The 11,349-nt window shown below is 38.5% G+C and overlaps 1 protein-coding gene and 1 pseudogene across 1 annotated transcript; both read left to right on the forward strand.

Moving 5' to 3' along the window:
- Nucleotides 1-7,562: 7,562 nt before the first annotated feature.
- LOC143546413 (pentatricopeptide repeat-containing protein At4g20770-like) lies at nt 7,563-8,510 on the forward strand. The gene has a single exon (XM_077038087.1). It carries the CDS (start codon nt 7,563-7,565, stop codon nt 8,508-8,510), a length of 948 nt encoding a protein of 315 aa, XP_076894202.1.
- An 82-nt stretch (nt 8,511-8,592) lies between these two features.
- On the forward strand, nt 8,593-9,531 carry LOC143546414 (pentatricopeptide repeat-containing protein At5g04780, mitochondrial pseudogene; annotated as a pseudogene).
- Nucleotides 9,532-11,349: the final 1,818 nt, after the last annotated feature.

The raw sequence follows: 11,349 nt of genomic DNA on the forward strand, positions 1-11,349 counted from the left end.
TCCATCCTGCGTCGTTGACTCATGTTAAGTTCTTTTTTATCAAATATGTGTTTCAAACTCATGTGATCGGTATACACGATAAATCTTACTCCATAGAGATAGTGCCTCCATATCTTTAATGCAAAGATTATGGTGCCTAACTCTAGATCGTGAGTTGTATAGTTCTTTTCGTGCACCTTGAGTTGACGAGAGGCATAAGCAATCACTTTCTTTCGTTGTATTAGTACACATCCCAAACCAAAGTGAGACGCGTCACTAAAGACGGAAAAGTCCTCAGTACCTTCTAGCAAGGCTAGTATAGATGCTTGGGCAAGCTTTTGTTTAAGTATATCGAACGCCTCTTGTTGTTTAGTCCCCCATTCATACTTGATATTTTTGCGAGTCAAAGAAGTTATGGGAACAGCTATACGAGAAAAGTTTTCTATGAACCTACAATAGTAGCTGGCCAAACCTAAGAAACTTCGGATCTCGATTGGCGACTTTGGGATCTCCCACTTAGAGATAGCTTCAATCTTAGCGGGGTCCACTTGAATACCATTGACGTTTATGATATGACCAAGAAATTGTACTTCGTGTAACCAGAACTCGCATTTTGAGAACTTGGCATACAACTTCTTGGTTCTTAGTATTTCAAGTAAGGTTCGAAGGTGGTTTTCATGATCAACCTTAGACTTAGAATAAATAAGTATGTATTCGATGAATACGATAACAAATTTATCCAAGTAAGGCTTACGATTTGGTTCATCATATCCATAAATGCGGCTGGCGCATTGGTGAGTCCGAACGGCATGACCGTGAACTCATAATGGCCATACCTCGTTTGGAACGCAGTTTTCAGGATATCTTCGGATTGAACCTTGAGTTGGTGATAACCAGAACACATATCGATTTTCGAGAAACAGCTTGCACCTTGAAGTTGGTCGAAAAGATCGTCGATTAGAGGAAGTGGATATCGATTCTTGATTGTGACTTTGTTTAACGCCCGATAGTCGATACACATGCCCATTGATTCATCTTTCTTTTTGACAAATAAGATTGGCGCTCTCCACGGTGATGAACTTGATCGAATGAAGCCTTTCTTGAGAAGCTCGTCAAGTTGTTTATTCAGTTCTTTCATTTCAGTTGGAGCTAGACGATACGAGGCTTTGGCGATCACAGTAGTACTAGGAATTAGATGGATCCTAAACTCTACTTCACGATCGGGAGGGATTCCAGGAAGTTCGTCGGGAAAATATCGGCAAAATCGGAGACAATAGGCACGTCTTTTATCTACTTCGGTTTTGATTCTTTGGTGACGTAGGCCATGAATGCTAAGCATCCTTGATACAAACATTTGTTTGCCCTAATCATGGAAATTATGCTAACTTGACCAGCGTCTTTGTCCCCTTCAATTCGAATGGTTCGTTTATCAGGGGCTCGAAGTTCGACAGTTTTGGTATTGCAAATGATACGAGCATGGTTGTCGGATAACCAATCCATAGCAAGTACGATGTCAAAACCAGCAAGATTCATGGGTAGCAATTGAATCAGGAGAATATAACCAGCTAACAAGATTTTTACGTTTTCTAAAGCTTCGGAGATTTTAACGATTTCACCACTAGCGGTCTCGACGCTTAGAGTTTTATTTAGTTTGTTAAGGGTTCGTTTAATATACCACAAAAGCAATAATCTACAAAACTTAAGTTGGCACCTGAATCTAATAAAACCCTAGCATATGTATCGTTAACTAAGAATGTACCGGTAATGGTTTCGGGTATGTCGGCCCTTTTCGGTCATCGAGCATGAAGACTCTTGCATTGCCTTTCTTGGCTTGACCACTTCCACCCGCACCACCAGTCGCGGGTTTGTTTTTAGGACATTCAAAACTTAGATGCCCCATTTCCTTACAGCTGAAACAAATCATCGTCTTTTTCCAGCAATCAGCAGCGGCATGGTCGGGTTTATGACATGAATCCCAAACAGTTGCGGTTGAAGACGGAGCAAAATGGCATTGACCTTTATGGTACTTTTTGCATGTCTTGCATTGCGTGGAATTAGCATTGAATCTAGCTCGGTGTTGGTTTACGCCTTTGCCCTTGAATCAGGCGCTTCCAACAGTCATCCTTTGGTCGTTAGTCGGCACGACCTTCTTATCTTCCTCCTTGTTGCGGACAAGGCCGCCCATGAGATATCCAGCCAACTCCATCGCAGATTCAGCGGTTTGTGGGAGGTGTGACCTCACCATGTCGTGGATTTCCTGTGGCAATCCCCATATGTATCGCGTGACTTTGCTGGACTCAGGGTTAACCGGTTGGGGAACGAGTCGGCAGTACTCGTTAAATTTGGTATTATATTCGCGGAGGTTAGTTCCTACGACCATATGATTAAGAAATTTAGTTTGGATTTGGTCGGTTTCATGCATCGGTCAAAATTTCGCCATCATCATTTCCTTGAATTCTTCCAATTTCAAGTCGTACAGCATTTGTCGACCTTTGCTCAAAATCAGCGTATTCCACCATTCTAATGCTTCTCCCTTGAGCATTTAGGTAGAGTATTGAATCATTTCTTGGTCGGAGCACTTGCTTATGGTCACGATTGACTCCATCTCCTCGAGCCATCTAACGGTCTTAATGGCGCCTTTGTCGCCATAGAACTCCTTGGGTCCAAAATACTTGAAGTCTTTAAAGGAACAACTATTGATTTTCATTTTCTTTAACTTTTGTTTCACATCACCATCAACATTTGACTCATGAACACTCTCTTCAACGTGAGACGGTTTCGGACGAGATTTGACGGACTTACGAGAGGGTTCAACAGATTGAGATTTCCTAGATTGAGATCTAGCTTCAGATTCAGCCCTAACGACTTCTTTGATCATTTGCTGAATTTGATTCATATATTTATCGGGAATTCTCTCTTCTGGTTCTTTCTCGTTTTCTTTTTCTTTTTCTTTTCTTTTGTCTGCTTCTTTTCGATAAGCTTCAACATTGTTACTTTGTTGCGACATTTTTCTTTTCTTTTTCAACCTTTTCTTTTTAGCTGAAATTTTAAACACTATTCTTTTCTTAAAACACACGTTTTATTCATCATTAAAACACTTATATATATCAAAGTTGATATATATTATTACAATACACATACTTATATATATACACCTATCCTTATTACTGGGACGGTTCAACATCCTTTATCACACACATGATTATAACACGCATTACAACAAACATTACAAACAACCCTATTCGATTCTCTTCAGTCTTTCAGGTACTTCTTCACCATCTTTGTCATTTTGTTACACTTTCGAAAAAGCTTATCTCCTATCTTCTTCTTCTTAACTTCATCAATGGCTACCTTCTTCCTCAAGTCATCAGTCGCGTGCAACGCCCTATCAAGATGTTCCTCATGCGATTGCGGAATCTCGTTCGGATATCCGTAACGAGTTGGTGGATTGCGGTACCCCATCATGACTATATCGTAGTGGTTCTTTGGGTTTGGATATGGCGATGATGTCATGTCAGATGGGTAGTTAAAGAAAGCTTCGGCCGCTTCATTTTGCTCGCGGATCTCATTTGCTTGCTCTTCTATTGACGGGATCGTGCCTTGATATGGTGGGAAACTTGATGATGCTTTGTTCTTGAGCTCTTCGAGGTATTGCACATAGGGATCAACGGAGCCATAACTCAAGTTCTTATGGAAGAGTGGTTGCACACATCTTTGTCCAGGTGGGCAGTCACAGTCGAACGGTTCTTCCATTGGTGTTTTCATTTCATTGGGGTTCTCCTCCTCAGGGTCCTCTTCTTCCTCTAGGTCTTCCTTTTCTTCAGGATCCTCCTCCTCCATCAATTGGGCAGTATCCTTCACTATCGGAGGCATTCGAAAACCCTCATACTGCATCATGACTCTCATTTTTGGCTTTCGAGAAGGTCCTCCATTGTTGTTGGGGTGAGAGTCAACAGAGTCAAAAGCAGAGGTTTCGGTGTGCCATCTTCGGTTGTCAGAGTGGCATTGCATCCAATCGGACGAGTCGGGCATAGGTTCCTCCTTGATTTGTTTGTTGGAGAGGAAGGCGTACGATGGATGAGGATTTGGCGGTTGATATGTTGGAACTTCGGATGGTTGGTACGTCGGAATCTCGGAAGGGTGATATGTCGGGATCTCGAATGGGTGGTACATTGGTATACTTGTCGGGTGATAGCTTAAGTGTCTTGGAGGATTATTCCTTGGCATTGGTGGGCTATTAGGTAGGTTAATCGGACATTGCTCGGCTCCAGGGAAGTATATTGGTTTGGTTCAGGCAATGAATTGGTCTTGGTTGAAGAAAGACTCATTGTAATCCTCACTCATGTTATCTTTTGGTAGAGGTTCAGGAATTCCAGCTCCTCGTGTACCTCGCATAAATCCATCCATGATCTTCTTGAATGACATCTATAGGTTAGATGGTTTAGATTGAGGAGGGATAGAAAAGGTTTACCAACCTATCTTATCCCAATTTTAAATTTTAAACAAGTAAATAAAACATTTTTCTTATACTTGGATCGAAGCTTAGGTATTATCTTTTAATATCTAATTCGCTAAGATCGATGGCTCCGATACCAACACTTGTCACACCCCAGACCTCGGCCTAGGCGTGCGACACATATGTTGGTACCACATTTGAAAATAAATCAGAGTTACGTATTAAAGCGGAAGTCTTTAAAACATGTGGATCTAAAATGTAATATTTACATTAACAAAAGAAGGGATTATAAATACCCATAGTAAGTTTATCAAAAAGATTACTTGTTTAATTACAAAACCACCATTTCATATTTAAGTTTAACTAAAAGATCTGAGCCATCAGATATCTTGAGCACTTCGTCATCCCAAGCCATATTCTTGATTACCTGCAAAATGTTTAGAAAATACGTCAGCAACACATGCTGGTGAATATGCTGACGCTAAAATATTTTCTTTTACTTGATTACCCCTCGAACAAAGTTATGTTAGGCCCATCGTGGCTTAGGAATAATCAAGCTTAAAAAAATACAATTATAAACTCAAGTCTCTACACTAAATACCCCAGCAAACACCGCAGCGTTCGACTTAGTTAAGTACTATTCGTATACACATGGTCATGCTCCCCGCAGGAAAGCGTCATATGACCAGGTGTGGTGCGACGTGCCCACTACGTATACCACATATGTAAGGATCCAGACAAACGTACACGACAGCCTGAGGGCTAGCGCTTTTACTTTTGTTTATAATGTTTTAGAGTCACGTAGTCCCATGTAAACCTTTTCATTTAATACATTTGACTTGTTTTAAACAAGTAAAGTTTGGGGCGTATTCATCTTTTTGATTTGGATCAGCTTCAATACACTGTCCGAGGGTCTTTCCCTTGCTATCTCGCACCTATAGTACGAGTATAACTTTTGTTAGTCGGATATACAATCCGGCCTAAGACCTTTAATCTTTTTATAATCTTTACCTCGATTATATTTTCTTTACTTTAAAACCTTAGTTAAATCTTTCTTTCTTTTCTTTATAAATTAAAACTCATTCTTTTAACTCATTTTCTTTCCCTTTTCTTTTATAAGATAACCTTTAGTTAAATCTTTTTTTCTTTAAAACCCTACGTTTATTCTTCTTTAAGAAACATATTCTTATCTTCTCTTTATTATTTAAGAATATTCATAATTACTTAAATAATAATTTGTAACAAAGAATTATATATTAATCACACACACACGCGCGCGCACACACACACACACACATATATATATATATATTCATATTCTTTCTTTTCTTTTCTTTGTTATATTTTCTTTTATTTATCGAGGTATCGAGTATAACCTCGACTTAGGGTTTTAAGCCTTTTCAATATTTTATTATTATTTTATTCAGACATCAAGCTTACCTTGGTCGGCTTATAGAAAACCTTATACATTTGAGCCGCACTTCAGCACCGCCTTGACTTCTTTATCTTCTTGATCAAACACCTTCCTTTCGACACCTTATCCTTTGCACGCAAAACTAGGCACCAACACTTCTTCCCACGTTGGCATGCTTTACGAGGCGGGTCGTCGGGACGTTAGGATGGAAACACTTTCTTGGTTGGAACGTCGTTGGTACGTGGCATGAATATCCAGGAAACGGGCACGGGAATCGAGGATTTGGGCACGTTTTCGAGGTGATAGAGGGTACACTTTACGAGGCTTTAGAGAGAAGTTAGAAAGAGATATGTATGTGAAATTTAGGTGTGAGAATGAACAAACCCGGAGCTTGCTATTTATAGCCAATCCAGTGGGCCCATCGTGATACGCGATGACCCTTGGGTTTGCTCTTCGCGTATCGCGACGTAGCCTTCACCAGTCACCACTAGGTCTGCCATGTGGCGCCACGTGGTGAAACGTGGCGACACGTGTCCTGGCCTGTCAGACCACGTCATCGCGATACGCGATGACGTTGGTTTATCAGCGATCGCGTATCGCCGTTGACCTCTCTTCTTGATTTTTGACCAAACCCTTCGCGATACGCGATGGGCTTGTCCCTTGTTCCATCGTGTATCGCTATAGGACATAAAATCAGAATTTTTATTTAAAACCTTTAAGTTTAGAATTTGACAATTTTGGTCCTTTAACTTTAAAACTTGGTATTTTAAACCCGAAACTTTCACGATATTACAGTTGCTCTCTGGCAGGGTGTGATAGGGTTAATTTTGTTAGGGTTGTTGGTTTATAAAAATGGTTTACTCTATAGAATAATAACTAAGTTTTAAAATTTTTTCAATTAAATTAGGGGTATGAATCTCGTGTATCATTCTAATTCAATACAACAAAACTTATTATATGTTTTTAGCTAACATTAATTCTTTTGGTTTTTTTACCTCAAATAATACATTCTATGTGTTAGACAGTTAACTCTTAGAAATGCTAACTTATCCAAAATTTAAACTTAAAAGTCTTAAAGATATCTTCAAAGTTTAAACACATATTTACCACAAATTTGATAAAATTTCAGCACACAATGTATTTTATATGTTTTTTGAGGTGTTATTTACATCTTTTAACCAAAACCTTAAATTAACGCAATTATCGACATAGAAGTTAAAGTTCGGGCACATTATTAATTTTGATCATTTAAAATGGCCCATGATTCACATATTTGGATTTTGGGGTATATAAATTATATAGATTAAAATAATAATCTATTGGGCCAAGTGGTAGAACCGTATTGGTCTACGTAATTTGTTTGTTTTTTGTTTTTTTTAAACTAACGTAATGGAAACTGACCGAATGTCAATTTTTTTTAAACGAACGTGACAAAAGCCGAACAAATTCGCTTAGACATACCACCTCGCACTATGGAACGACAACGTTCGGGTTTTACAACTCGAGTTTTACCGACAACACCACTTTGTTTTCCACCTCAATTTTTGTGGGGGTTAATCGTGTATACCGAGTCATAGCTCAAGGACAAAGTCATAAATTACTCCCAACAAATACAAAACTCATTAGTCCATGAACTCCTGTTTAGGACGGCCATGGAAGAAGCATCAGCGATGGAAACAACACACAACGTATCTCTGCACAACCTTAAACAACATGGTGACAACCCCTGTCCAAAAGCACGACATAACCTCAACCAACATAGCCATCGCAACCCATTCAAGAAACGGCCAACTTGCACTCGCCCGCAAGGTGTTCGACGAAATGCCCCAACGAACAGTTGTATCTCGGAACACCATCGTATCCGCATACTCCAAACGTGGGAAACACAAGGAAGCCTTAAACCTACTTTCATCGATGCATTTCACTAATATAAAGCTAAATGAGACCTCCTTTTGTTCCGGGTTAAGCGTGTGTGCTCGGTTACCGTCGTTTTATGCGGGCAATCAGCTTCATTGTCTGGTTTTGAAATGTGGGTTTGAGAGTTATCACCTTGTGGGGAGTGGGTTACTCTACTTTTATGCAAATTGCTGCGAAATCGGACTAGCTAGACGGGTGTTTGATGTTTTGCATCAGGAGAGCCAGTTGCTATGGAGTTTGATGCTAGTGAGTTATGTTCGTTGTAACATGTTAGACGATGCGCTTAATTTGTTTGATAAGATGCCGGTTCGTGATATTGTTGCTTGGACTGTGATAATTTCTGGGTTTTCGAAGACGGATGGCGGTTTAGAGAAGGCTTTGGAGTTCTTCTGCTTAATGAGAAGAAAAGGTGAAGTGGGTCCCAGTGAATTCACTTTGGATTGCGTGATACGGGTCTGTGGCCGCTTAACTGCTTTGCTTGAGGGAATGACTGCACACGGGCTTGTGATCAAGTATGGATTTGAGTTTGAACACTCGGTTAGTGATGCACTAGTTGAGTTTTATTGTGCTTGTAAAGCAGTTGACAAAGCAGAGTCGGTTTTCGATTCTGTAGTTCATAAAGATCCAAGTACATATAATTTAATGATCAAGACATATTCTTTAGTTAACAGATTTGCAGATTCAGTCGAGCTTTTTATCAAAATGCCTCAGAAGGTTTTAACTTCCTTCAATACTATGATATGATATCTGTGTATTCTAGAAACGGAGATTTAAGTAAAGCTTTTGAGGTATTTGAATCAGTGAAAGAAGAAAGAGACATTGTAACATGGAACTCAATGATTTCAGGTTACATTCACAAAATCAACATGAACACGCGTTGAATTTGTATAAAACAATGCATAGATTAAGTATGAAGCAATCTAGATCAACTTATTCTAGCTTGTTTTATCCATGTTCATGCCTCGGGTCGCTTCAAACTGGAAGATTACTTCATGCACAAGTAACCAAAACGCCATTAACATGTAATGTTTACGTAGGAACTTCATTGGTGGATATGTATTCCAAATGCGGGAGTGTAAGTGAGGCCCAATTATCTTTTATTAGCATTTTGAATCCCAATGTGGCTGCGTATACGGCTTTGATTAATGGATATGCTCTTCACGGGATGTGTCGTGAGGCGGTTTTACTTTTTGAGAATATGGTCAACGCTGGAGTCAAACCGAATGAGGTAACGTTTGTCGGGGTTTTGTCCGCTTGCGCTCATGCGGGTTGGGTCAATGAGGGGTTGAAATACATTGACCAAATGAAGGAAAGTTATAACATAATTCCTACAATAGAACACTTCACATATGCAGTTGGCCTTGTTGGTCAAACGGGGCGGATACGCGAAGCGGAAGAGCTAATCACAAAAATGCCATTTGACCCGGATGCTGTTATGTTGGGAGCGTTACTGAAATCATGTTGGCTGTGGTTTGACCTCGAGGCTGGTCAAAAGGTTGCTCGGAAGATGGTCAATATGGACCCGAAACTTGTATCTGCATACGTAACTATGTCTAATATATATTCTGGATTTGGGAGGTGGAATGAGAAAATGGAAATTAGACGAGTGCTGACCGAGTTGGAAGTCAGAAAGGATCCCGGTTACAGTTGGATTGAAGTCAACAATGAGGTTTTTGTGTTCTCTGTAGATGATAGATCCCATCCGTGTTATAAAATGATTTTTTCAGCTCTCATGCATCTAACAGTAAATATCCATGCAAAATGACCACTAAATATGAATTATTTGCTATGCTTTTTTATTATTCTTTTGACAATACAATATATTTATTTATCTGTGTCATTCGGCCGTAAAGGGTAAAGACATGATCCTTATACTTGATGCTTTTGTGACCCTTGACCATTGATCTTTATTTTGTGTTTAGTGAAAACTAGAAAGAATTTAATCTTTCTTTTTGGTAAGTGGAAATTATGCAGTGACTGTTAAAAGGATTCCAATCTCTAAACTTTGAATGTGTACAACTTAGATTTGCCTTTAGCAGGGAGGGGTGGACCTAACCTTACTCGACAGGGTTGCCTGGAACCATTAATTTTTGTTATGTACGATATATAGAATCGAAACCCGAACAAAACAGATTAACAAAGAATCAAATTAAAAGTGATATATGCTGCACTAGTTAATCCATTTATATATATATATATATATATATATATTTTCAAACATTCACTCCGAAGGAAGTCAGGGGCCCAAAACCTGATTTCTGTTTTTTATATCTAGTTTGAAATGCTATATTCATTCATTAAAATCCAATTTTGAAATAGTATTAAATTCTTTCTTAATATGATATAATCTTTTAAGTTGGTTATTTACCATCTTTTTAAAATTCTCTAATTTTTAAATCACCCTGATTTTCTTTCAAGGGAAAATTTTATAGGGTTGCAGTTAGACCTGCAATGTTATATGAAACAGAGTGTTGGGACATCAAGAAGACACACGTGCGGAAGATAGAGGTAGCAGAAATGAGAATGCTACGTTGGATGTGTGGACAAACGCTGTGTTTCGGGAGAGATTAGGGGTAGCGAACATAGCAGACAAGATATGAGAGTGGAGATTGAGATGGTTTGGACATGTAAAGAGAAGACAGGCGACGAATACTGTTAGATCCATAGAAAACATTACTATAGAAGGGAGGAGGGGTAGAGGACTACCTAAATTGACTTGGCACGAAAGGATTAAGCATGATTTGATAGACCTAAACATCTCCGAGGACATGGTTGAGGATAAGAATTCTTGGAGAAGTATAACTAAAGTTAAGGATTTTTAGGGAGAAAAGGATACCTTAGAGCTTCTAATTTCCATATTTTGGTCACACGCCATAATGACATTTTCTTTACATATATATAATATTAGTGTTATTATTATTATTATTATTATTATTATTATTAATTTTTGTAGTACTGTTGAACTTTAATTTCCTTTGTATTGTTTCATACATATGTGCTTTAGAGCCGAGTGTCTCTTTGGAAGCCATCTCTTTATCCCTTTGGATAGAGGGTACGGTGTGCCTACATCCCACCCTCACCAGACCCTACTTATAGCTTTGCTGTTGGTGGGATTTCACCGGGTATGATTGATTGATTGATTCTTATTTTATCATCATTTCTCTATAATTTATCTAGATTATTGTGAATTGTTTTTATTAATAATCAATAATGTAACGATTTTATAAACGTTTGAAATTTCGAATTAGTTCAAGAAATATTATTTACCTAAGTTTTTATAAATTTATGCAAAAAAAAAAAAACACCCTTGCTCTTGATATTTGTTCATACATATATAAAATGAACTTATTTACATAGTTGGAGTCATGGAACACTTACACTCGTTATGCTTTTAAATTTGAACAATATTATGTTATAAGTCCCCAAAATAGTACCACTCGAACATAACCGAATATGTAATCAAATTGATATATATCCGACCACTAAAAATTAGTGGCGCGCATGTAAATAATTCCCGGGTCAGCCACTTTTCAATATTTTATTTATTTGGTTTCCTAGTTTTTAAGCCCAGTATAGTGCATAA

This window comes from Bidens hawaiensis, unplaced genomic scaffold, assembly GCF_021521415.1.
Source record: "Bidens hawaiensis isolate Kalapana, Puna unplaced genomic scaffold, B.hawaiensis_p1.1 tig00014336_1, whole genome shotgun sequence".
Taxonomy (NCBI): Eukaryota; Viridiplantae; Streptophyta; class Magnoliopsida; order Asterales; family Asteraceae; genus Bidens; species Bidens hawaiensis.